Raw genomic sequence first — 26,926 nt, 5'->3', positions numbered from 1 at the left:
TAGAACTAGACCTTTGGAGGTTTCTGTCTGGGGTTTTCTGTATTGTTTTAAATCCTTCTCATTAATATTTGAATTGTTTGTAGGAAGTTTTTTGATTTCTTACAGTATTATTTGGTTAATTTACACCATGTGTAGGAAGACTAAATAGCTGTCTGATGCCCTGGCTTTGTAACAGTAAAGGTACTGGTCTGTGGAGCTTTTGGGTCAGTGTTGTAGGAGAGAAAGGTTGATTGCCAAGACTTTGAAGAGTGTGCATGAACAAGATGAAGATTATTATTGAATTAGCCGTCCATGTTGTACGTGATTGAGGTATATTAGTAGTGACCGCCTGCCACTGATACAAGAGGCTGCGTTTTTTGTTGGTTGGGGGGTTATTTGTAGGAATCCCTGATTTATCATGATAAACTGTCATGGTACTCGACTTATCGCCAGGAAACAACTCACGTCTCCTTCCTTGTCCCCCCAGGAAATCTGGCCTTGTCACAAGTCCCACAGGAAGTGTGCAAGCCGGATCCAGGAAACCCAACAAAGGACTCAGCTGTGAGGCAGAAAACTCATGACCCGGCACACAAATCCGTCCTGTTCTTACCACTCACAAATACTTACTAATCCTCGGTGGGGGGGGGGGGGTATATTCATTGTTAAATGCACTGTGTTTCATTGGCTAAATTAGAGGCCATGAAGGGAGGTAGTTCACTGTTAGTAGGACACAGTTTCCTCTTTTTTTAAGAGGTGGGGGGGGGATACATAGTAAGAGATTAATTTAGAATTGGTTGAGAGAGAGAAAGAGAGAGAAAGTGAGTTAGTTGTTGGCCTAGCAGGTTCTGCTGTAGAAAATGTATAGTGGTTTGGAAGGGGGAGCAACCACTACTCTTGATTCTCATTCATACAAGTTATGAGAGAATAAAAGGTCTCAATCATGAGAGGGAGTTAATTGTATTAAGTTGTTATATGTAGAGGATTTGTTGAGGAACGAAGGGAATGTTAGTTTTAGAGAGGGGGGTTAGATATTAGTAGATTTGTGAAGGATTTAGTAAATAAAGGATGTTAATTGTAAGTTCTGATTTCATTAGAGTAAAAAAGGGGGGTGTGGATGTAAATGTTGATTTCAGTATTAGGCTGTTGATGTGGTCATGTTAAGTGTTGTTATAGGGAGAATCCGCCAAGTCCTGGTGAGTGGTCCCTCTCAGGGTGACAGTCTACACAGTGTAGAGTGATTAGCTCAGTGATGACATCAGGTTATACACTACAATAGGATCACACAGCCAATCTTGTTATATACTACAGTAGGATCACAGCCAATCTTGTTATACACAGCTTTAATTCTGGTGTAACACCGTCCACCAACCCAACAAGATTATCCCCCCCCCCCCCCCGTTTGACCATTTCCTGAAGTTTAAGTGCAGCGGTCAATTTATGGGAATCTGATATCAGATCCCAAATAGAACAGTGGATCGGTGTTTTTCTATACATTTATTTCTATGCAGAAATTGTGTATTGATTAACTATAGAGAATTTTAATGAGTTCCAGTTCTAAGCAGGACGGATATCTGTTTAGAATTGTCTTTCTGTTCTGGAAATAAAATCTCCCTGAAAGCCCGGGTAGAGAGAGAGAGTATTTAAACCTTACAGTGACACTGAGTTGACCACGAGCCCTGAGACAACAAAACCTCTATAGATTTTAAATTTGCTTTTTGTGTTGTACAAACAAAGTCTAAATGAGCATTTGTTTGTCATTTTCCCTGAACTATTGAGGAATAATTGATCTGTGTTTTTAAACAGAGCTAATATTTTAAGGAAATGGGGTAGCTTTTTATAGGGGGAAGAATTCAATATTATTTGTAATAAATTAAAACGGTAGCATGCTTGTTCAAAGACTTGGTCTAGGAAACAGAATTATGATTTCCCTGAGAAAAATAAATGTTGAAAGGTGTTGTTTTTTTCCTTTATCAAAGGTAGTCAGAGACACGAACAGATAATGAAGTCTCGCTGGATGTTAAAGCAAAACTCCAATATGTTATTAAAATGTCAATATCTCCCTTGAAAAAAAGATAACGAACATAGAGAAAAAAAAGAAATCAATCCGTAATTCGGGGAAGCTTTGTGGGTAGTGAAAACAGAATGTGGAAGTGGGTAACATGGTGTTCAAGTGAACAATGGGACAGTATGAACACAGTCAATCAGGACTTATTGGGAGTAAATGAATATAAATAGCATCGAAAGCAATAGATTTCAGGTTCATAAAGGCCAGGAATTTTAAGACGATGGTTCAGTCTCATGATTTGAGTCGTAATAAATAGATTTGCTGTCTGGAGTCATTTAAATGAAAAGTTAAGAGGAGAGAGGGTATTGTGACACCAACCATGAGAGTCCCTGCCAGATCTAGAGTCAGGTATACAGAGCTGGGGACAGTTATACTGGGGGGGGGTCCTCATCAGATCTACAGTCAGGTACACAGAGCTGGGGGACAGTTATACTGGGGGGTGGGTGGGAGTTTGACAGTTGTATTTGGGTGGAGATCGGTGGCTGAAGAGCCTCTACTGACATGTTGATTGGTGGGTCTCTGGGTTTATCTCTGATTCAGGGAAGTAAACAGAGAATTGGAAATAATAACTTCATTCCAGAATAATAACCGGACTAAAAAGGCTGATAAAATTCACAGAAAGTTGATGACAAGTGTGAGAACGTTTGTAGAGTAGATAACAGGTGATAGGGGCCAGGTAATGGATCACCAGCTGAATGGGGCAGTCTGACCCTGGGGCTCAGGTATTACATCACCTGTCTATTGTCTACCTATAACACCTGGCATTACCTTGACAATTAACAATAACCACAGGAATTAATTAAAATCATTATATTATAATGGCTTAACAGAGGTAAATTTGAATTGGTCAGCCAGGTAAGCAATCAAGGGAGAGAAGTCACTGTGGTAGAAAAGAAATGTGTGAAGAATTTCATTTATACCTAGAGGCACTACATTAAGTGAAAAAACAACAAACTATCTAGACAGGAAAATCTCCTGAAAAAATATGCATGCATGCTCAACTTAAACTTTGTTATTTCTCAGTTGATGGGAGTTTAGTTCATGCTAACAGTAAAACTTCCCAGGAATTCAAAGTACATACATATTTAGTTATTTATGTCTTTTAAAACTGTTTTAAAGAAAAAAATGAGATGAGTATTGAAGGGATGTTTAAGCTTGTTGATATTGCTTGTATGACTGGTATGATGTTATGCTACTTGATACAAGGAGTTCAAATTCAAGAGTTTCAGTGACAATCTCAGCATGTATTGTTAAGTGACAGAGAACATGTCAGGCTAGAACTTCTCCGATCATCAGATGTCTTGTGTCTCCAATCACCAAAAGTCCTGTGTTACGTGAGAGTTAGGTTGGCGATCAGTCGGTAAAAAAACTCATTTTCTTAAGATGACCTTAAAGAGGAAGCAGGTTAGGACAGGAACTGGCTAAGGGGCGGGGAATGGAGGCGTGTGATGTTTGTAGAGATGGGGACCAGGCCCGAGTTCTGTGTACAGACATCTTCAGACCACTCTCGGATACCCCTTACCACTTTATTAACACACATATTGCCTTACACCCGAGTCTAAATATGTTCTGATTTTCTTTGGAAAGCGTGAGGTGGTATTTAAATTTTGGAGGATCTTGGGTACACAATATATTGATTGATTGCGATGAAAATTTATCTGTGTAAAGTAAAAACCCTTGGAAGGATTACAAGTGTTTGAACAAGACTGGTCGCCGTGGTTTCGGCGAGGTGTTTTGAGGAAATTAGTGTGGTATAGATTTTGTCATTTTTACCCTGTAGGGGGTGTGCTTTGATCAGATAGCGGGGTCATGGTTGATTTCTGATCACTATCTGACTCTCACTGTGTCCCTGTGTAGATTAAATGTTGTCTGAGGCCAGCACGGCCTGTCCACACCTGTTACATCCCCTTGTGTAGGTAAAGTAAGCTGATGTAAGGGAAACAACCCCTACTGTCTTGACGGCAAGTGCAACAGAGGGAAATTGAATGTGAATAAAAGCTATGCAGCGGGTCATGATGTTTGTAGGTTTAAATAAACGCTGAACATAATACCGCGCCAAGCTGATACCTCTGTTATAAAGATATGGTAGAGGGTTTAGATATTACATTTAAAAAACGCCTAGTTTTTCTTTGTACTTCAATATCATTTAAAGCCGTTACTGGATTGGGCAAACTTTTCAGAGTGAAATCCCCACATTCACTGGACAGAGAATTAGGGGTACCATTCAAATGTAGAGGTTCAAGTATTGTATCATAGGTAAATATGTGAGAGGGTTGAACGTGTGTAAATCTATGGGATTATCATAAGGTGATATACCAGAGCCATTGCATTAATTAACAAGATCAGCGTCGCTCAGACACATTGTCAATTAAACACCATCTCAAGTCGGACAATATGAAACTTGATCTAATGACACCTGATTTTTGAATAGACACAAGTATATTCGTGCATCCTGATATTGCGAAACTGAGGGGGAGTTAGGCTTGTTGGTAACAACGCGACAATATTATTGGATCGGCACGGCTGAGCTAGCAGCGTGCTATATACCTTCTATTATTTGTCAATGGTTGACTGCCTTGCTATGTGTGTGTATTGAGTGACTCCTCTCTCTTTCTAGCCTTGTTCTTCTCTGGATCTCTCTGCTTTCTGTTCTGGTGAGTAGCTGATTATTTGTGGGATGTGGGGAGGGACAGTGTCCCGGGGGGAGGAGAGAAGCTTAATCACGGGGTGGGGAATCATTGACCCCACAAATGAACTGTGTGACAGGATTCATTACTTTCATTTTTGTTCACACCCCTGGCTTCTGGATCCCTTCCTTGTTTGGAGGAGATCTCATGTTACAGGTAATTGTCATCTTGTTTTGGTGGTGTGAATTGACCTGTTATAGGTGTGATTTTATGGAGTCTTGCCACTCTGTCACTGACCTTCAGATACAACCGCTTGCCAGACGGTGGGGAGATAAAGATGAAGGGACAGACTCGGATGTCCGACTCCATTCGGCGCTGCCATTCTGACAACGTTTGTTGGGCATGGCATTCAGCATCAATTGGTTAGGTCCATTAATTCGGATCAATGTTGTGTGTAGTGCTACAGGATCAATGATGAGTGTTTGATGTCACACAAGCTGTGTATAGACAGCGGTACTCTGTCACAGATGTTACTCTAAATATCGCCATGGAGACACAACTTTACGGTCACTGATGTCCGGAGTTGTCCGTCATGGTCCTCGACAAGGGGCCTTGTCACACCTCATGCTTAAGTTCATGCACCTCCAGAAGTTGCAAGATTCTACTCTCTGTCACATTTGACATTCATATTCTTTGTACATATAATTGCTGATAACAGTCTTTATGAGCCAATCTACATATAGAATTCTGAAAAAGAGAGAAATTGTAGCTTGATTGGAGAAAAAGTAGTGATTTCATGTATTATTTTAGTACCTCCTGTTAGTGAGATAGTTACAGACAGTTATTGTCCTTTTTGAGATGATGAGTGACAGTTATTGTGTGTTATTGAGATAGCGATTGACAGTTATTGTCTGCTGTTGAGATAGCATTATGTAGCTGTGAGTATAGTGGCAAATTGAATCATTCCAAGAAGCCATTTTTATGTAGTGTATTTTATGTTCTCCTGTTGTATGATTTTGATGTTTAACGTGATTTTTGTTTCTGTTTTACAGCGCCCCTCTGACGACCTGATGTCACAGTCACCCATGGTTACCAATGGGACCAGTCCCCCTCACCTGTCCGGCTCGGACAATGACGCAAAAAAGGTGAGTACGTTGTCCATCAGTCTGTCTGCTGGTCCAGGAAGGGCTGTCACATTCAGTGACCCCCCCCCCCCCCCTGTGGACTGTGCTGTATCGGTCCTACAGGTGGGTCGTGTGTGTGGAGCCGGGTTGGGACAGAGTTGGATTTAGATGCTGTGTTGTAGATAGGAGACATCTTGCAAAACTACTCATCAAGCACAGGTAGATTACACTGCTTACCTGATGATTGTGTTTTTTCTGTCATTGATTTCATTGTGGTATTGTCAGGAGGTGTATTAAAGAATATTGTTCCGTGTAGTCTTTATAATCTGTGTGTCAAAGGAAAACTAAAAGTTGACAATGTTGGCTATTGATTTTGTACATGATGGTTTAATGTTCCCAAGGATGGAATTGATTTATTGGCGAGTTCATCAGTGAATTGAGTGTCGCTTACCAAGAAAAAACTGATAAATGATTAAAAAATTGATTGTGAAAAATGAGTGAAACACAACAGACAGACGAAAAATCCATAGCATGGAAAGGTGACAGTAGAGTTGGCTGCGAGTGTCACCTGGAATCCATGGCATTCGCCGGCAGTAGAGTGAAATATTTATATCATGGCAGAACCAATCAATAGGCAGACATAGGCAGATCAATATTGTCACCTGAAGTTAGTTTCTATGACACCGTCATATCTCCAAAACTCGACACACTGGTCATTGCCATGGAGACGGGAAATAAGCGTCCCAGCGGACTGGTTCGCTCTCCAAGTGTCCTGGCTAATTTTTGTCTAATCCTGTTGGATCGACACGATCGTAATTACCTCCTAAGGCCGGGGATAAGAGCATTTAAAAGGAGTGAATTTAAATATTATTGCATTGTAAATGGCACATTCATTTAAAGTATTATAAAAGGTAGAGGGTTTAGCGCAAATTTTAATTATAAAGTTATTGGAGAGTCATGGTGACTGAGATACCAGCCATCAAATGAATGGTTCGCTCAACCATGTCCAAGTCTGATACCCTGCCAAATGAGAACGGCAATTTTTTATCCATTTAATTTTTGTTTACTTTTCTTTAAGCTAATGAAAGCGGATCTTTTGGGGAGTTATTTATGAATGTCCTGAAAAAACTCTGAATGTTGCCACAACCAGAAATAAGTAGAATGTATGGACTTAGTGTAAGGCTTAATGAAAACACCGCATGAATAGAGAAAAAAGAGAATTAAATCACATTTAAAATTCGGCATTAAGCTTGTTTACGCTGAGACAAGGGAAAATTTGAAAAACTGCCACGTAGAATGAAACGGATAATTGGGCTGGTAAATGAAATGGATCAATGACTACGAAAATTGCAATTCTCCACTCTCCATAGCGGGACTAGAGTTCTCCATATGTTGTGACTAGAATTTGATATGATTCATATCTATACAGCATTCAAATATCTGATGACTGTAATGTCTCTAATTACGTACTTAATGTAGCGTCCACATACGGATCTGTACACGTCGGAGTAGTCGGAGTTTATCACTAAACAGAGATCCTAACTCGGTGTGTGGAAACATTACAGGCTCAGAAAGTTAATAAACTTGATTTGTGAATGACATAATTCACACTTTGATTATTAGTTATCTAGTGGGGCCTTTACATGCTGCCACTCCAAATTAGAAACAACTCTTAGCGTTATTATTTCATGATAAGTTTGGTCAACAGTAAATTACATGTAGTAGACTGGGGACTTAGGATTTATGTACACAGATATTTTTTTCCGCTATTTTTTAAGAAAGTTGACAATATTAGATAGAGTTGATTACCTTTGTTCCCTTATTCCATCTGGATGGTTTAAACTTTACGCTACCTCTTTGGGACCCAGTTTTAAATCCTGTCTCCAGGGGTGTTTATGCTTTACTTCACTGTGATATTGTTACATGTATTGGATAATTAAAAAGATATTTTAGCAAGCAGACATAGTTGTTACAGGGCAGTTACTTTATTTTGAACATACTGAATATATTCATCTTTAGTGACTCAACTTGGAGCTTGATACTTTCAAACTTCTGATTTTAATATGATGGCTGTTTGTTGTTACAGGTGAAGCTGGAACAGAACTCGCCCAATGGGCCGTCCCGTGTGGTTCACATCAGGAGTCTCCCGCCCGACTGTACGGAGGCAGACGTGGTCCAGCTCGGAATGCCGTACGGAAAAATGTCAAACGTCCTCCTGCTCAAACAGAAAAATCAGGTACACTCCTAGAAATGTCTTACATGAAAAACTCTGGTACACTAAAAGTCCACAACATAGAAAACTTAAGAAAACACAGGAAAATCGAGTACACATAATAATATTAATAGATCAAATCTGTAAATACCAATGTGGATAATGTGTTTCTGGGAGAAATACATGTAGAGTGTTTAAGTAGGTGGTAGTGCAGTAATGTGAAAAAAGAAAAGTCCCTATCTGTTCACTGCTCAAGGAAAATCATGATATTTAAAATCAGAGTATGTGAAACATGAACTAATTATTTTAAGTTATATAGACCTTTCTAACATAAAGTGTAGAGAGAATATGAATATGTTCCTAGTGAGAATCCCTGTCTGATCTTCTGTATCAAGCATTCCTGGAGTTTTTAGACGTGTAGGCCATTGCAGTAATGTTGTAATAAAGTTTCCACCTCTGTTCTGTTTAGGCATTCCTGGAGTTTTTAGATGAGCAGGCAGCCGTCACCATGGTCAGCTTCCACCAACAGAACCCCGCTCAGATCCGCATGAAACCGGTCTATGTGCAATTTTCAAATCACAAGGAGCTCAAAACAGACCAGGCCAACTCATTTCAGGTCGGACTTTCCTTCATCAAACCAACTTGCATTTGAGCCATAATTTACTTTATGTTAAACCAGAGAAAAGACAGTTCTACAGTAATCTCTGCAGCATAGTCTGTGTCGATGAACTTAAAAAGTAGATGAGAGACTTTAAAAGACTGCTTCTTGGTGAAACACTTGAAAACGTGATGTCTCATGAAACCTCGCGAAATGTTCTTGTTTGCAAATTAATGTTTGGTTACATTATTCTTGTAACTTTAGAAAGAATTATGTTTTCTTTTGGAAACTTTTTACTTATTTTAAAAAAAAAAAGGAAGGCCTGATTTTATTTAATGAAAGCTGCTGTGTGGACTTTTCCAAAGTGTTAGAATAAATGACATAGAATAGAAGTAGATATTGGTGATGGCAATAAATAATGATGCTGTATGTGATTTCATTATGTATTTTGTTGTTTTACAGAATGCTACAGCCCAGGCAGCTCTTCAGGCGGCATCCGCAGTGATGGGGGGCCCCACAGAGGAGGGACAGAAACGCACCACCCTCCGCATCATTGTGGAGCACCTGGTGTACCCTGTAGGAATAGAGGTGCTATACCAGGTTAGTCAGGGAACCAGCCAACACAGCTCTCCTCCACCAGTTTAATGTTCATGTCCAAGATCAATTCTAAAATCATGGTTTAGCTGTTGTTTTAGCATTTGGTTATATTGAGGCAAACTTTTTTGAAAAGTTTTAACTTATTTTTATGGGTTTTTTCAGATTTTTTCCAAATTTGGTAAAGTTTTGAAGATGATTATATTCACCAAAAACAGTAAGTTTTTAACCTCTCTGTCTGTTGTTATTTACTTGCGTTTTGTTGAAGTAGTGACAGAGAACTTGACCCAGAGAGTAACCATGGTAACTATTTGTCTTACAGATTCATTCCAAGCTCTGATTCAGATGTCTGACCCCGTGGCAGCAAACGCAGCAAAACTGGTAAGTAGGGAGAAGTTCTATATCAAATCGTTCTGTGTGGAGTAGAAATGAATTGAGAAAAAGCAGCACTGTAAAGGAAAGTTCAGAAGAATTGAGAAAAAGCAGCACTGTAAAAGAAAGTTCTGAAGAATTGAGAAAAAGCAGCACTGTAAAAGAAAGTTACGAAGAATTGAGAAAAAGCAGCACTGTAAAAGAAAGTTATGAAGAGATGTAGTTTAATTAATGACTTTCTTTTACCTATATTAAAAGATATGTTTTACAATATTTGAAATGTACAAAATTTAAGACAAAACTTAGTTATATCCCCCAAAAAACAATAAAACTGAGCTAATTTTTTAAGACGTTGGATCAGTTTAATGGGGATGAATATGTGTGTTATTGCAGTCTCTTGACGGACAGAACATATATAATGGCTGCTGTACTCTAAGAATTGACTACTCCAAGCTAAACAATCTGAATGTGAAATACAACAACGACAAGAGTCGAGACTTCACAAACCCCAACCTCCCGAGCGGGGACCCCGGGCTGGACCAGGCCATGCCCTTCGGAGGTAAGTCCCCCCTCAGACCCCCTTAATCTCTAGTTACCGTATAACTGTACACTTTGTATATAGAGAATTCACCCACTCAGTGTTTGACCCGTAGATGGAAAAGTCAAGGTTAAGTCACCACTGGAACTGCGTGAGTAAATATTGATCGAAAGTTTCGTTACCTTTAGTTGCCAGTTGTTGTTTTATGAAGAGAAGATGAAGGACAGATTTTATGTTCTATTTGCCATTATTACACAGTTATTTTCTTATATATAAAGTTTATATTGTTATATCCAGAATCTGTTGCTATTAACACTGACTTTGGTGCTTATATAAGTTTGTAAATTCATTATACTAATTATTTATGGTCATTGTGTATTGACCTAACCTTTAATTAGTGCATCTTCTCACATTTATTGACTTTCATTTTGTGGTTAACTTTTATCAGAAAGAATAAGGAAGAATGTGACAAGATGCTGTTATATTTATATAGTTCTAGTTCTCTGTGAAGGTCACTGTGGTGTCAAGGTCACAGAGGATTAAGAGCAGTAATCTGTCATATCATTGTATTCATAGTGACACTTCCTGCATCCTATCACACCCGAAGCTAGAAACAGTCCCCTTCACACACGTTATAGAAATTATACCCTATCCTCTAGAATATATGTTAACACCGCCCCAAACCTCAAACAAAAGCTCTCTGGCATTAAAAATTGAATTGAGGAGAAATATTAATTGAAAATTTTTTGCATCTTTTTGGGGTTCTTGAAAATTGTTTAAATTAGATATGTTCTGAAACAACTTCGGTACTTAACTAGAATTTCAGTATCGCTTTGTTCCTGTGACAGATAAAGAGAGAAACAAACCACCAAGCCTGCAATGATACCAATGTGTGCCCCTCCCTTTCTCTCCCCATCCCCTCATTAGACAGTACAGGGTGTGACTAAATCCATCTCCCCACATTAGACAGTACAGGGTGTGACTGAGTAGATAGCAGTCGTGTCCGCTTTGGTGAATCGCTTTATGCTTTGTCTGTAGCCAGTTATCATGTAGTAATAATGGCATGTGTTTGGAAGGTTCGGGCAGCCTGGTGACACCCATGGTTCCAGGGATGGGAGCAGCCCCACTAACGGCCTACGGTGCCGCCAATGTGGTGGGAGGCACACCTGTTTATGGTACTAGTCACTTATCACTAATTCTCTTTGTCCTGTCCTTCTCTCTCCTGTCACGCTGCGCCTTTACACTGTCTGCTGCTCTAATCAACCATCAACAATGACTTAATCAACCATCCATGACCTCTACAATGAACAAAGACTAAATCAACCATCCATGACCTCCACAATAAACAAAGACTAAAATCAACAACCAACGATCACCTCTTAAACAACTACAAACTGACTTCTAAATTAAACACATCGACTGAATCAACCAAAAGACTGACCTCAATATCAACTTAGACTGACCTGATAATCAACCACGACTGATCTCAATATCAACCACAACTGACTTTATAATCAACTACAATTGACCTCTAAATCAATTATGACTGACTTCTTAACCAACTATGACTAACTTCTAAATCAACCATGAATGACCTCTAAATTAAATACGACTGACCTTGATATCAACTGCAACTGACCTTGATATCTACCACGACTTACCATGACAGAGACTGTTTTGACATGACCGTATGTAACTGTGGAGTGGACTAGTAGAACTAACTCTAGCTGCATGTTTGTAACTTCACTACAACACCTCCCCTGCTTCTGTCAATCAGTGCTGTTGGGGAATTTGATTGGTTAACCAATGCTGGGTGGGTGTGTTTAGGCTACTGATTGACAGAGTGGATCCCGAGTGTGTGCTTGGCATGAGAAGATTTCTTGCCTCTTGATCTGCTCTGACTCTCTCGTTTTCTTTCCTCTTTTAGCAAGTAACTTGAGTGGAAACAATTCAGGTGAGTGAATCTGCTTCTTCAAGAGGTCATGACCCTTGGAATGTTTTCAGGCCATGACATTTAAATGTGAATAGTCCACTGCTGTTATTTATGTAAACAGGCTTGAATCAAAGCACGGAAAACATTTGATTGCATTCCGTCCTTCATAAAATTCTGTAGTTTGCTATTGAGTATTGTATGATATTTAAGTATGTAATTCCTGTTTCAGAACCAGATTATGATGTGCTTTTAGTAATGCTAGGGCTATTATCCAATATTATCTTGTTTGATAAAGCTAAATTACAAATCTGCATTTATTGAAAATTCAGTCAACAACAGTTATGCATGAAAATAGTGATGGTGGACCTGCTGTGTTTAGATTAGTTTTGTCTCTTTAAGGTATCATCAAAAGCTGATATAGATTTGTAAATTTGACAATAGATAATAATTGATGTGGATCGTATATGTGTATGTCACAGACGGCTTGATTTGTACAGTTCTTGGCTGTTCGTCATGGTGGCAGATTTCTGTATTTGTCTGAACTGTGTCTTTTCTAATGTTTGTTTTCTGAATTTCACTAACTTTATCTATGAATTTATTCCTTTTTTAAAACTGCCTTAAATTAAAATAAGAAGAAAAAAATATTTGATACAAATTTGCAAATTTACTGGTGAAATTTACATGAGAAGTTCTTCAAGTAATTAATAACAGCTCTGGGTTTTGTCAAGTAAAATTTTTTGTTTGTATATAAATTTTGATATTTTGTTTCACAGCTCAAGTTCCTCAGATGTCGAGTTACGGCGTTCCGAGTGCTCTGGGAGCTGCACGGATGATGACGTTGAATGCGGCAGCAGCGGGAGCAGGGAACGCAGTGCTCCTGGTCTCCAATCTCGACGAACAGGTCAGTGTTACACACAATGCTATAGGCCACCGCTAACAAGCTAACATTGCAAACCAGCAGTAGCTAGCCCGCCCAATGAGGGGTTGAGAAAGACCCAGGGCCACTTAAGTTATCACGGTGGGGCTAGCCACTGTTGACTTGTCTGGGGCTGAAGACTAGCTTATGGTCAACCACTCCAACAGGTGCTTGCTGTTACAAAGTTAGCGGGTGAGCTAGCATAGTTAGCTACTTTAGTTTTTGTAAAGAACTCTGCTAATCATCTATAAAAATCTTGCCAAGTGTTCTAGCCTGCCGCTAATGGATTGGTGTATTTTTATTGTTATAAGCCACTGAGCAGATTGACTCAGTACTGTGCTAAGCTGGCCCCACAGGAAGAACGCAGCCCTATAACATTTAAAACAAATTCTACTTCAGATGGACCAATTGAAAGATTTCTTATTTTCATTATCGGGCATATCAATGCAAAATGTATGAAATAAAATACCAGAGTAAACGAGGACTTTTGGAATTCTGTGCAGTCTGTCCCCATTTTCCCGTGCTTTGTAACTACCATTGCTTATCTTCATGTGAGGCATGCTTACTCAGCTCTACAGTTGCTTTCACCATTCTTAAGCTATTCAGTCCGTATAATCTACATTTTTTCCTGCTATCTTGGTAGACCTGAGTTAGATTTTATTCAAATCAATGTATATATATATTTCTTTATTCACTTTTATTTTTTTACAGAAGTGTATTTCTTGCTTACCACAGCATAACGAGCTCATCTTGTCCCCAATCTATATAGCTAGCTCAGAACACCAACCAATGAGCTCCCCAATCTAAAGCGAACTCAGAACACGAGCTCCCAAATCTATAGCAAGCTCAAAACACCAATTTATGAGCTCCCAAATCTATACATAGCTCAAAGCAGCAACTTATGACCTCACTTTCTTTTAGGTTGCTCAAAACATAGATTTACGAGCTCATATTTCCCTATATTTATAGTTAGCTTAGAACACGGATTTTATGAAAGCCCCTATTTATAGCTAGCTGAGAGCATCTTATTGTAAGCTCTTAACATTACCTGTTAATAAACAGAAAAAAAAACTTACAATGCCCGTAACATAAAATATCAAAAGTATCATAGGGTTAGGTTATTTTTTTTACATATATGTATCGTATGTGTAAGGTTGTGCACATTTTTGGTGTAAGAGAAATTAGGTATTTTTAAAAAAAGCTTGAAATAGAGCTCATTTGCTGTAGGTTAACTGAGAAGTCTTGGTATAAAGGGTTAATCTGTACCTCAGTGTAAGGACCATGTCTGAGAATGTACAATTATAAGACAATGTGTATATGTGGGTGGGTGGGGAGGTGAGACTGAATAGCTTGTACTAGGGAATTAATAGCATGACATAAGTGGGCATGTTGATTTTGTATAGACTAATGTAGCACACTGCTAGAGTCCCTAGAAAGTAACCACATTCACTAAATTATTGATGTCTTTTTTTTATTCCCATACTCTGCTGGTGTTCTACACGTGGACTTTTTCTCCTCGGATTCTTGGTTTCGCTCTGCTAACTTCCTGTCTCTAGAAGGTTACGCCCGACGCTCTCTTTACCCTTTTTGGTACGTTTGTATTTTAAAGCACTTCTTTTTTATTTAGTCTGTTTCCTGTGTATTGTAGTATTATCTGTACATAGATGGAAATTTTCATAAAGAGCACGAGAATCAATTTGTTCTGCTGTGATTTACTTGGCCAGTGGAGTCCTCTATTGTTACATGTGTTGACTTTGTACAGGTGTCTATGGTGACGTGCACCGAGTGAAAATTCTGTTCAACAAGAAAGATAACGCCCTGGTGCAGATGGCTGAACCTCATCAAGCTCAGTTAGGTAGGTGCCTCCTCATCAGGTACAATTAACCCCACCCCACCACCCCAGCCCCCACCCCAGCCCCCACAACATTCACATCACATTATCTTGGTTTTGTTAAAGATATCAACTTTTCTAAACATTTGAATTTTTAAATTAGTATTTCTTTATGGTACACAGAATTATTTTTGCTCGTTTTATTTTTGACATGTCACAGTAATTAGATATTTCACTCTGTTTAAATTTGCCTGAATGTCATTTAACAGAAGTTTTCAATTAGACCTGCTTTAAATTTTTCCACTGTCAATGAGGGCAAATGATAAAAAAAATGGGGCTGGAATAATCCTGTATGCAATAAATTTCAATTTCCCCCAAATTCTACTTACATAACTTGAATGTTATTGAAGCCCTTCAGGGTCTTTATTCTAGAAAACTGTGTACAATTTAAGGGTAGAAAAATATGTGACAGACTTAAGATCATGACATTGAATGCATGTAACAAATATAGGAGAAATCCTCAAATTCTTTATTTACATGATTGGCATTGACAATGAGGGTAATCATAATGATATGATTTGTTCCTATATACCTGACAAAATGCTGCATAAACAGACAAGTAGAAATGTTAAGGTTCTCAAAATTAGGTATCACTTCATTCCACATGAAGGATAAAATACTGTTTGTTTTTAATCATGATTTAAACTAGTTCTATTCATTAAGATTATATGCCCTACTTCAAAATCACTAAATTTTGCATTTTGCTTAAAAAAAGCACTTAATATACTATATGTTTTTACACACTACATATTATTTTACTGAAAATTTGAACAGAAATTAAATGCAGTGATGTAAAACATAGTTAAGAATGAGTACATGCAGATCAAGGTATTTAATGCATGCCAAGATATAAATTAATACAAAATCTATTTAAACTAAGATACAAGAGTAAATAGAACCATTTTAACAAGTCCTTGGACTTTCAGTTTGATGTAACTATTCATTTCTTGCGTCAAAGCAAGTTAAAATGACACTGGTTTGAAGCGAAATATACACTGATTGCGTAGCCTTACCTTAAAAGCCAGACAAATCTTGTTGATTTCAAAGAGCAATGGCTGGGTTGCCTACAATGAAATAGACAGGCCTACGTCACCATGCTGTTTGACACAACTACCCAAAGTCCAAGCTCTTGTTAAAATGGTTCTACAAAAGATTTCATACTGCAGCATTTAGTGTTTTTCTGCTTCAGTTGAATTTAAGTTTTATGCTAAAACATTACCATCTAACACCATATATGTGCCCATACAATGCCCAGACTTTCCAAGATTTTTTGCAAACCTGTGAAAAAAAACTGTTCCATCATTTAGTGGTGAAATGTAGAGATGTTAGAATGAAGTTGAAAACCTTGGTGATGTTTGCCCATAGTTGAAATGTCAGATATTGTTGAAATAGAGGATACTGTTGAGATGTGAGATATTATTGAGATATGAGATACTGTTGATATGTGAGGCATTGTTGAAATGTGAGATATTGGTGAGATGCTATTAAGATCATGGTGAGACAACTTGTTTTATCTTGATTACAGCAATTGCTCACTTGGATAAAGTCAAGGTGTGGGGTAAGAATATCCGCGTGACACAGTCCAAACACACCCTGGTACAGATGCCCAAAGAGGGACAACCGGTAAGGATAACAGTACAGTACTATCAAATGATTGTTAACAATGAAGGAATATTAATCATAAAGCTATTAAATGATTGTTAGAAATGAAGGAATATTCAGCATGGAACTATTAAATGATTGTTAGAAATGAAGGAATCTTCAGCATGGAACTAAAAAATGATTGTTAGCACTAAAAAATCTCTAAAGCATAATTCTGTCAAATGGTTGTAATGATTGTTATCAATGAATGAATCTATAAATCTGATTGTATTTTGAGCACTGAATAATTCCTACACACATGATGAGTGTGAGTAGTATAGAGTGAGGTGGGTAAGCTTGATCTCTTCTGTTTTGAGCAGGATGCTGGACTCACCAAAGACTTCACAAACTCCCCTCTACACCGCTTCAAACGCCCCGGCTCCAAGAATTGTCAGAACATCTTCCCTCCATCCGTAGTGCTGCATTTATCCAACATTCCGTAAGTGTCGAGATAGTTACTGCATTTATCCAACATTCCGTAAGTGTCCATATAGTTACCGCATTTATCCAACACTCTGTAAGTGTCGGGATAGTAACGGCATTTATCCAACACTCCTTAAGTGTCCGGATAGTTACTGCATTTATCCAACACTCCGTAAGTGTCGAGATAGTTACTGCATTTATCCAACATTCCGTAAGTATCCATATAGTTACCGCATTTACCCAACACTCTGTAAGTGTCCATATAGTTACCGCATTTATCCAACACTCCGTTAGTGTCCATATAGTTACCGAATTTATCCAACACTCCGTAAGTGTCGATATAGTTACCGCATTTATCCAACACTCCGTAAGTGTGATATAGTTACCGCATTTATCCAACACTCCGTAAGTGTCCATATAGTTACCGCATTTATCCAACATTCTGTAAGTGTCCATATAGTTACCGCATTTATCCAACACTCCGTAAGTGTCCATATAGTTACTGCATTTATCCAACATTCTGTAAGTGTCCGGATAGTAACTGCATTTATGTAACATTCCATAAGTGTTCGGATAGTTCAAATCAGGAACCCTCACATTCAGTGGATGTTATACCAGTTGTAGTTGAAAAAAAAAATCAACAAACCTAAATATTCTAGCAATATCGGATACACAAAATCCAAAATCCCATTTAGAAGCCAATTCTATTGCTGTCGTGTAGCTTAAGAGACCTTGTATAATCAAAAGAACAGCATTCCTTCAGATTTATCATACAGTTTGAACCAATATTTTGATAAATTAATAATCAATTATCTAGAATTTTCAAATGATTGATTTATTTTTTTCATTCAAAATCGTTAAATAACACTTTCAAATGAATTCATTTCAGACCCAACATAGAGGAGGACTTTCTATCTGATGCTTTCGCGCAGCATGGACAAGTCAAAGCATTCAAATTTTTCCCGTAAGTTTCCAGAGGAATATTAAATAGTTTGAAAAGATTTTCTAGATCAAAAATTGTTATGCATTTAAAATAAGTAAAGCTTCAGAGTCATTTTAAGTAACAACTCGATGTGCTCAATATTTTTCACTCATTAAACTGATATTCCGATGATGTTTAGTTAAAGCCCATTGCTTCTGCTCTACTTTTCTCACTTTTTAATTCTTTTAACTGTGCTATATAAATTTGACATTGATCTTGTTGTGTTGTAGGAAAGACAGAAAAATGGCGCTGATTCAGATGGCTTCAGTCGATGAGGCGGTGACAGCACTGATAGTAAGTACTAGTACTCTTTTGTTAGTATGTGCTGTTCTCTTCGTGGTAGAGAGATAGAAAGCCTCTCGTACATTGCTGCATTCAGTAAAATACTACCATAAAAATTAATTGCATTGTTATTTTTAAACTCTTTATAAGAGTACAATTTCTATCTTGGGTTGATCAAGTAAATTTATTCCCCTTTTCAAATAATTTGACAATGAAAAGAAAGATGACTATTGCAGTAGAAATAGAGATAGAAACTAAGTTTGAAATATTTTCATTCTTTGAGTGAGAAAGTTATGCTCTTTGATCGATTAAGTTGTTGATGATAACTAAATGGTTGTTGTTTTTGTTGCAGGCTATGCACAACTACCCCCTAAGTGACACCAACCACCTGCGAGTCTCATTTTCCAAGTCCACCATATAGTGTGTGCCGTGTGCAGCCCATCATGACATTACTGAACGTTGATTAATTGCCTCCCTTTGTGGGTGGGGCTCTGGTGGTATATGTGAAGTGCCTTTATGTGGTAATGGCATTGGAGTTTTACAAATGCCATGTTGAATGTGCAATGATCTCACATTTACCATTCTCGTCCAGTGTGGTGTCTGGGGGGTCAGGAACCACTGACCGGCTCACTGACCTCGCCCCACACCACACTGGACCCCAGGGGTCAAATTTGTTCAGTTTCAATTTTTAATAGTTGATTTATTTTTATTGTTGAAATTGTTGGTCTACTATATGATGTGTTTCTAACCAGGCTCTCCAGTATTTTTCAACGTCCCACACAAAGAAATCCATTTCTACATGTAAGCCTGGTTTTCATTGGTGCTGATATCAGCATTCATATCTATTGAATCACCCAGCTTTAACTACCAAGGACAGACTAGAGTGTCCAAAACATTCAGGGGAACCGAATCATCAACTGTAATGTCAGTTACCATAGCAATACAACATGGCGGGGGGTATACTGCTGTCACTGACACAAATGGATCTGAGGGAATTATGGGAACAAAAGTCATCTTTTTTTGTACTATGTTGATGTTTTGTAGCTTTTTTTTATCAAGACGGAGATGTTTTTATTTATTACTGCTGGTCTCTGATTTTTTGAGAGCCACAGTTCAGAGATGTTACAGATCAACTGTTAAGATATTACGACATATTTGTAATAAAAACAAATCAAAATTAGCCTCTGTTGTCATTACAGCTATATAATCCTTCTCTGATTTTCTCTGTCTGTTTTTTGTTTTCTTTGTCATCACCATAGTACTTTGTATATTTGTGCATTAAACTTGACACTTGATCTTCTGTCTCTTTCTGTTCTCTTTACCTATGTGCACTGTCTCCAGCTCCCTGTGACCTTGACCTTTGACTCTCATCTCGTGATCTCTGGACCTCTCTTGCTGGTACTATATATATATACTACTATATATTGGGTCTCTCGCTGACCCATTGTGATCACTGGTTATCTGTCGTCTCGGTTTGGTCAAACGTATTGGACCAGAAGCCAATATGATGATTAAAGTTATGAATTAAGAATTTCAAGAACCCTACCCATGTCTTAAATTTTAGACCGTAATAACTGAAATTGAAATCTATTAACCATGATGTCATCTGAGAGACAATGTGCATACGAGTGTTTCATGATGCCTTTACTCAAATTGTAACACCCGAATATATAGAGAAATCTACAAGTATTGGACGAAATGTAGAAAAGAGTATGTGACTCTTAAAAAATGTTAAGGTTAGACAATTCCTCAATTTTAGATAACTTTTTCCAGGAATTTGTTAATGGTTTACTATGTACTACTTTGACAAGCTTTCTTGCAAAATATTAGTGTACCTTACCAGGCATTTCTGCAAAATACTAGAGTATGCAATTTCCTTTATAATCTTCTTGAAAATACAAATGTATACTTGAATTGCTGATATAAAAATAAATACATCTACAGCTCAGCGAATTTCACTATAGTAGAACTATATCTCCGCCGGGGCCGGGCTTTGAACTCACGACCTGCCACGGTTCTAACCACTCGACCATCTAGACACATAACCAAACCCAATTAAATTTTCATCAAGTAATTATAAAATTGATATTTTTTATTGGAACTCTTTATTACGAGGAGATAGAAAAAAGATTCTCGAGGAACGTGTCATCTGACCTTAAGAAATGGGGTATTCTAAACACAAACTTGTTCGTGTTCCTTTATTTAAAACATAGACAATCACAAATTACAAAGCTCATTGAGATGAAGCATCGCCTTTATGAGACCACCTTTATCATATATGAAAATCATAGTTGATGGTCTTGGATATTCATTGATTCTGTTTTGACCCAAGATTGTATATCATCTGTTAAACAAGAAATCATATTGACGCAAGCGTCAAATGGGCCGCAAACAATATAACTGTTGTATGAATCATTGGTTGTTTACATAAAAAACACCACAAAGAAGAAAATAAAAGTTGGTTGTACTAATTTTTATGGTAAATTCTAATATACTTTCAGCAACTTGTTTTGAAGTTAAACATTTAACTATCATCATAAAAAATCGAGTTCATTTCTGAAAGCATTTCTAACGGTAATTGTATGGTCATTGCCATAGTATGAAGTGATGGAGAACACAATGATTTATACATCACTCTAATACAAATTAAGTTCAAATCATCATTTTTCTCTTGGAGATTATGTATTTCAAACCATTTTTTGTTGCATTGTATTGAATGAAAACTTAATGCATTATTTTATATGATTTAAGAGACCACATGATAAAATAGTAATGGATTAGTTCAAATTTTCCATTCAATACAAATTTTCATTTCTGTCATATTTTTGCGTAAATAATTGATATGGATGTCATTTCATGATAATTTCTACCACATTTTACATACATGAAAATATAATAAATACACACACAAAGTCATTTTATTTGACACGGCACATAGAAATTCAAATATATCATTTATATATAAAATTCAATGACATTCAGGTCTTTAGTATTTCGGGTCTATAGTATGTCCCGCATACCGATCCCGATGCATTGTTTTGAAAAGAATCAAGAACTCCGAAATTTTCCGAATAGATTATAGTCTCGATAAAAACGCGCCAAACACGACAGTCTACTATGTTTGACCTATTTTTCATTTACGAGTAAAACAAAAATGTGATGTTTTTTAAAAGGCATAAAACATATTTCTACATGCAAATTTACTTTCAATTCATAAAAAGAAGCAAAATATTAATTATATTAAAAAAAAAGAACTATCCCGCAGAAACGCAGTAACACTATTTAAATGTATATCAAATAACGGACCGCCTTCCGGCGGCCCGTAATAATTGTATGATAATCATATGTTCATTTCATACGGTATTATGAGATACAATGTGTATCAATACAATAATTTAAAATACAATATTGCATCCTATCATACTTACAATATATTTCATTTAATACAATATAAAACTGTAATAAATAATGAATATAATATTGTAACCTATACTATGACATTATTTTATGTTATACATTATTGTATTTAATCACATTATACATTATTGTAGCGTGCAACCCTATTGAATATGAAATATGGAAGCGGATAGGTACCCTCAGTTATCTTTCTGAGGACTTGTAGTTAAATATTCAATATATACATATACTGATTATAAAAACAAATCGACTGCCTGTCGTAGAATCAAGTATGTACAGGTATATATGCGCTGGCTCTAATATACAGGTTAGGCTCTTATGGCTCCGGCTCTTATAGCACGGCTCTTATGGGTCCGGCTCTTTCAGCGCGGCTCCTGCTCTTCGTGGCTCCTGCTCTTCGTAGCTCCGGCTCTTACAGCACGGTAATTATTGTTTATAAATTAAATAGAAAAAAAAAGTATATACACAAAGTCAGGAAAGACTTGTTCAGTCACGTCTAGACTTCGTATATAAAAAAAAACCAAACAAAACACAATTTTATTCTAAAGACAGTTACCTAATTATTTTCCAACCTTCCTGTAGCGCAGCTTTAGCATCGACTGACTTAACGCGCGAAACACTTCCTTATATAACCTTTTCAAACAACGCCACCTGGCGGACAAAAACTAACTAGAAAAATTATTAGAGGCAGAACGACAATTTCCGGATTGTCACATTACCCACGCCTCAAAACCATGCGACCCCGCATGTAAGTAATAATAAAAAAAATACCCAAACATTTCTCTAATATCTTTAATAGTTTCATTAACGATAACTTTAACTATTGATTCAGGAGAGCTTCTTGCTTCCTGTACGACAATGTTTTAACAATTGTTTGTTCACTCTGGGCAGAAGTTTTCTCTTTGAATTACTCTTCTTCGATCATGACAATGTGCTCGATCTCCTTGTCTCCTTCCTTCCACTTGGTGATTGTCCACTCAACTCTTCGTACTTTCTTCTCTGTCTGCGTTGCCGAAGTACTGAATAAACTTGAAGGTCTGCAAATCTTCGGGCGTGCGGGAACCCCAGAAGAAGATACAAATGGTTCTTTACGCTTTGGAGCGAAAATTGGTAATGGCACAGTAGGTTTTCTATAGATCCTTCCAATATGTACTTCTTCCTGATCTTTCTCTTTGTGCTGAACTTCTTTCTCACTTTCTGTCTCGGAGACATCACCAATAATGTTGTGAAGATTGCCAGGGTCTGCTTCTTTCCATTCACTGTCCGAATCTTCTTCATCCACATCTGTTTCTTTTCTTTTCTCTTCATCTACAACCACGACACTTTTCATCGTCTGATCCTGCTTATCTGTAGTGGTAGTGGATATTGCTTTCGGGGAAACTTGCTGGTCCAGCTCAGCATGCCTTTTCTTATGTCTCGTAAGGTTCCCCATCTTGTTCGTGGCAAATTCACAATCTTGTCGATCACAACTATATCTCTTATTGAGCTGCTTTAACCCACATTCTGTAATGTGCTTTGTGATTTCATCCATATCAAAACTCTTAAACTTGCACATTGGACATTTCCGCTCCTTTCTGGGAGTTGTCTTCATTTGTGGCATTGTCTTTCTAGAAAGACATAAAAAAAAATCGTCAAATATCAGTTTTCTCAAAGATGTATTTAAACGTGCAAAATAAAATCATACTAACTAAACATATCATTTTGGAAGTTAGACATTTTTTTCTACAATTCAACTACATAATCAGACAGATACTTGGGTCTTCGACGCTCCCTAAACCTATCTGACAATCTCTCACAGTCTTCACTCTTGTGCTCATCGAGCTCTGCAGTATCATTTTGATCATCAGCTGCTATAGGATTGGAAGAGCTCGTCTCCTCATCCTGAAAGGACTGGGCTCTTTTTGGCCTCATTCGGTCAACGTGAATGACTTGCGGTTTTCCGTATGGACCACAGTTTACCCTATAGCTTACATCTGATAACTTATCTTTCACGCGATATGGCCCTTTCCAAAATTGAGTCAATTTTGGAGATTTTCCGACTGCATATCTAGGGAAGTATACATACACTTCATCTCCTGGTGAAAACGTATTCCAACTTAACTTTGTATCATGGAAACTTTTCTGTCTCAACATGGAGCCAAATGAATTTTCTCTCACAAAGGTATGTGCCATTTCCATCTTCTCTTTGAGATCCCAAACCCATTGTTGTAATGGAATATCTTTGATCTGGGACGGCATTTCAAATGCAATATCCAGAGGTGTCCGAACCTCTCTTCCAAACATTAGATAATTGGGGCTAAATCCAGTGGATTCCTGTTCCACCGATCTATATGCCATTAAGACATATGGTAGTAACTCATCCCAGTCTGACTGATGTTCATCCACCAATGACCTCAGCATGGTTATCAAGGTTTTGTTAAACCTTTCAACAAGTCCGTCACATTGAGGGTGATATGGACTTGTTCTTGTCTTCTTGATATTCAACACTTTGCACATCTCTGTGAATATGTTTCCCTCAAATTGTTTTCCCTGATCAGAATGCAAAGAGCTCGGAATTCCAAATCTTGTCAGAACTTCTCGAACTAACAGTCTAGCAATGGTAACAGTCTCCATATTTGGCATAGCAAAGGCTTCTACCCACTTTGTAAAATAGTCACAAATTACCAGTATGTACCGGTTACCATTCTCGGTTCTTGGTAATTCTCCCACTATGTCCAAAGCAATTCTCTCCATTGGAATACCTGCACCTAAAGTTTTCATAGGAGCTCTTTTGGTTTTTGTTGAACTTTTTGATTTAGTGCATATCTCACAACCTCTTATGTAGTGTCTTACATCTTTCTGTAATCCGGGCCAGTAGTATTGCTGTCTTATCTTACTTAAGGTTTTCCTGACTCCCAAATGACCTGCTGTTTTATGGTCATGAGAGTATTCCAGAATCTGACGTCGCGCTTTAAATGGAACGACTGCTTGGAAACTTGTTCCCTTCTCATCTTTCCATTTTCTATACAGTAATTCATCTTGAACCTGTAGAATATCTCTTTGTGCCCAAAGAGCTTTTGTCATTACCCCTCCATAACTTAGCTCTGTTTGACTGGGTTTTATATTTTCAAGGAGCCATTTCTTTACAAGACATATCTCCTTGTCTTCCTTTTGAAGATCTGCAAGGGAAATGTCATCAACTCCTGTTTCGTTGTGGACGTAATCTGTTTCCTTACTTCTAGTCTCAATACCACATACATGATGTGTTGTTACTGAGAATGATTCTTTTAACTTCTCCATCTCCCAGTTTGGATTGTACTTGCATTTATTACATGGACGGCGACTGAGTGCATCCGCATTTCGATGCTGAGAGCCAGAACGATGTTCTATAGTCATATCATACATGCTTAGAATTTCCAGCCAACGTGCCAACTGACCTTCTGGTTGCTTAAAGTTTAGGAGCCATCTAAGCGAACCATGATCTGTACGAATGAGAAACTTTCTTCCATACAGATAATGTCTAAAATATTTGACAAAGGAAATAACTGCTAATAATTCCTTCTTTGTCACACAGTACTTCCGCTCCGATTTGGATAATGTTCGGCTCGCATATGCAATAACTTTCTCAGCTCCTCCTTGATTTTGCGAAAGCACAGCTCCTATGGCTGAATCACTCGCATCTGTATCCAGAATAAAAGGTTCATTAAAATCTGGAAATGTAAGTATTGGAGCACTTGTCAATGCCAATTTTAACTTGTCAAATGCCACTTGGCATTCATCCGTCCATTTGAACTTGACATCTTTGTTTGTCAATTTATGTAGAGGTTTTGCTATTAAACCAAAATCCTTTACAAATCTCCGGTAATAACTACATAACCCTAGGAAAGCTCTAACCTCTTTGACTGTAGTTGGCTCAATCCATTCCTTAATTGTGTCTATTTTCTTAGGATCAGTTGCAACTCCTGACTGTGAAATGACATGACCTAAATAATCCACTTTATGTCCATACAAAGTACATTTCGTTGGCTTTAACTTAAGACCAGCTGAAAACAACCGATTAAAAACTTTCTGCAGATTTTCGGTCATTTCATCGAAAGTTTTACTGAACACAATTATATCATCTAGATATATCAGGCATGTTTCCCATTGGAGACCACACAAAACTGTCTCCATCAAACGTTCGAAGGTCGCAGGAGCGTTACAAAGCCCGAATGGCATGACCTTGAACTGATAGAGTCCTTTCTTTGTGATAAATGCCGTTTTAGGTCTATCTTTGGGATCAACTTCAACCTGCCAGTATCCAGAGGAAAGATCTAATGTTGAGAACCAACGAGCACCTGAAAGATGATCCAAGGTCTCGTCGATTCTTGGTAATGGATATGCATCCTTGATCGTGGCATCGTTGAGTCTCCTGTAATCAACGCAGAAACGAAAGCTTCCGTCTTTCTTACGAACAAGAATCACACCGGAGGCCCAAGGGCTTGATGACTTTTCTATCACATCTTCCTTTAGCATATCGTCTATTTGTTGATCTATGTGATCTTTCCAGTGCACTGGGGTTCTTCTTAATGACTGGCGTATAGGTATCCGAGAACCTGTGTTAATAGAATGTTTCACAATATTTGTCCTACCAAAATCCTTGTCGTCTTTTGAGAATAACCCAGAATTGCGCAACAGTAGAGATTTTAACGCTTCTTTTTGTTTCGCATTTAGTGTACTGCTAGACCTATTAAACAAATCTTGCAGAGCTGGATTAAGTTGTTTTGCTTTCTCCTTACTGATGTCTGTATGTCCTTCTATCACGTCATCTACCGGAGAAAGATTTGCAACAACAGTGCCACTGTGTATAACTTGTACCTGCGAACTTAAATTCATGAGCCTCACAGGTACAACGTCATTATTAGAAACAAGAATTTTCCCTACTAGTCCCTTTTCTGACTTTAAGAACTCATCATCACCTTCAATTATGCTTGCACCTTCTGGCAATCTTTCTTTGTCTGGTATGCAAACATTGCAGTTTGTGACAATTTCTGACCTTGGTGGTATGTGAATGGTGTCTGCCATGCTAACTCGAAAACATCCTATGTGGCCCTTCCGTATCATAGAAATAGAGTTATCCCTAATCTTCAGGATATGTTTCGTCACATCTACAACACCATTAAACTTGAGCAAAAAGTCCAAACCCAAGATAGCATCCACAGATATGTCTGCAACAGCAACAGTTGAATCGTATATCAGCTTATCAATGGTTATTGGCAAATCCAGCTTTCCATAGACCTTAAGCGGCTCGCTGTTGGCTGATAGCACAGGGTGTCCTACTTTTTCCAAGGAATTCAAAGTAGCAGTTTTACTA

At 37.8% G+C, this 26,926-nt stretch overlaps 1 protein-coding gene across 9 annotated transcripts in view; it reads left to right on the top strand.

The window, feature by feature from the left end:
- The window catches only part of LOC128165427 (polypyrimidine tract-binding protein 1-like), a 20,694-nt gene extending 1,222 nt beyond the window's left edge, over positions 1–19,472 (top strand). The window contains exons 1-18 of one of the 9 annotated variants that reach the window (XM_052829942.1): positions 4,277–4,300; positions 5,724–5,816; positions 7,882–8,031; positions 8,477–8,623; positions 9,068–9,205; positions 9,365–9,416; positions 9,522–9,580; positions 9,965–10,130; positions 11,186–11,284; positions 12,037–12,063; positions 12,816–12,943; positions 14,515–14,548; positions 14,721–14,813; positions 16,375–16,472; positions 16,808–16,929; positions 17,803–17,877; positions 18,126–18,189; positions 18,530–19,472. In XM_052829942.1, the coding sequence (XP_052685902.1) occupies positions 5,742–5,816; positions 7,882–8,031; positions 8,477–8,623; positions 9,068–9,205; positions 9,365–9,416; positions 9,522–9,580; positions 9,965–10,130; positions 11,186–11,284; positions 12,037–12,063; positions 12,816–12,943; positions 14,515–14,548; positions 14,721–14,813; positions 16,375–16,472; positions 16,808–16,929; positions 17,803–17,877; positions 18,126–18,189; positions 18,530–18,598 (1,596 nt within the window). In that variant the 5' untranslated portion in view covers positions 4,277–4,300; positions 5,724–5,741 and the 3' untranslated portion in view covers positions 18,599–19,472. Of the gene's footprint in view, positions 1–4,276; positions 4,301–4,545; positions 4,699–4,757; positions 4,888–5,723; positions 5,817–7,881; positions 8,032–8,476; positions 8,624–9,067; positions 9,206–9,364; positions 9,417–9,521; positions 9,581–9,964; positions 10,131–11,185; positions 11,285–12,036; positions 12,064–12,815; positions 12,944–14,514; positions 14,549–14,720; positions 14,814–16,374; positions 16,473–16,807; positions 16,930–17,802; positions 17,878–18,125; positions 18,190–18,529 lie in introns of those variants that run through there. The other 8 variants (XM_052829941.1, XM_052829939.1, XM_052829934.1 and 5 more) reach the window with 8 other exon arrangements.
- Positions 19,473–26,926: the final 7,454 nt, after the last annotated feature.

Source organism: Crassostrea angulata, chromosome 10 (genome assembly GCF_025612915.1).
Source record: "Crassostrea angulata isolate pt1a10 chromosome 10, ASM2561291v2, whole genome shotgun sequence".
Taxonomy (NCBI): domain Eukaryota; kingdom Metazoa; phylum Mollusca; class Bivalvia; order Ostreida; family Ostreidae; genus Magallana; species Magallana angulata.
Note: the sequence above shows the minus strand (reverse complement) of the source record. Positions and strands in the feature narration are given on the sequence as shown.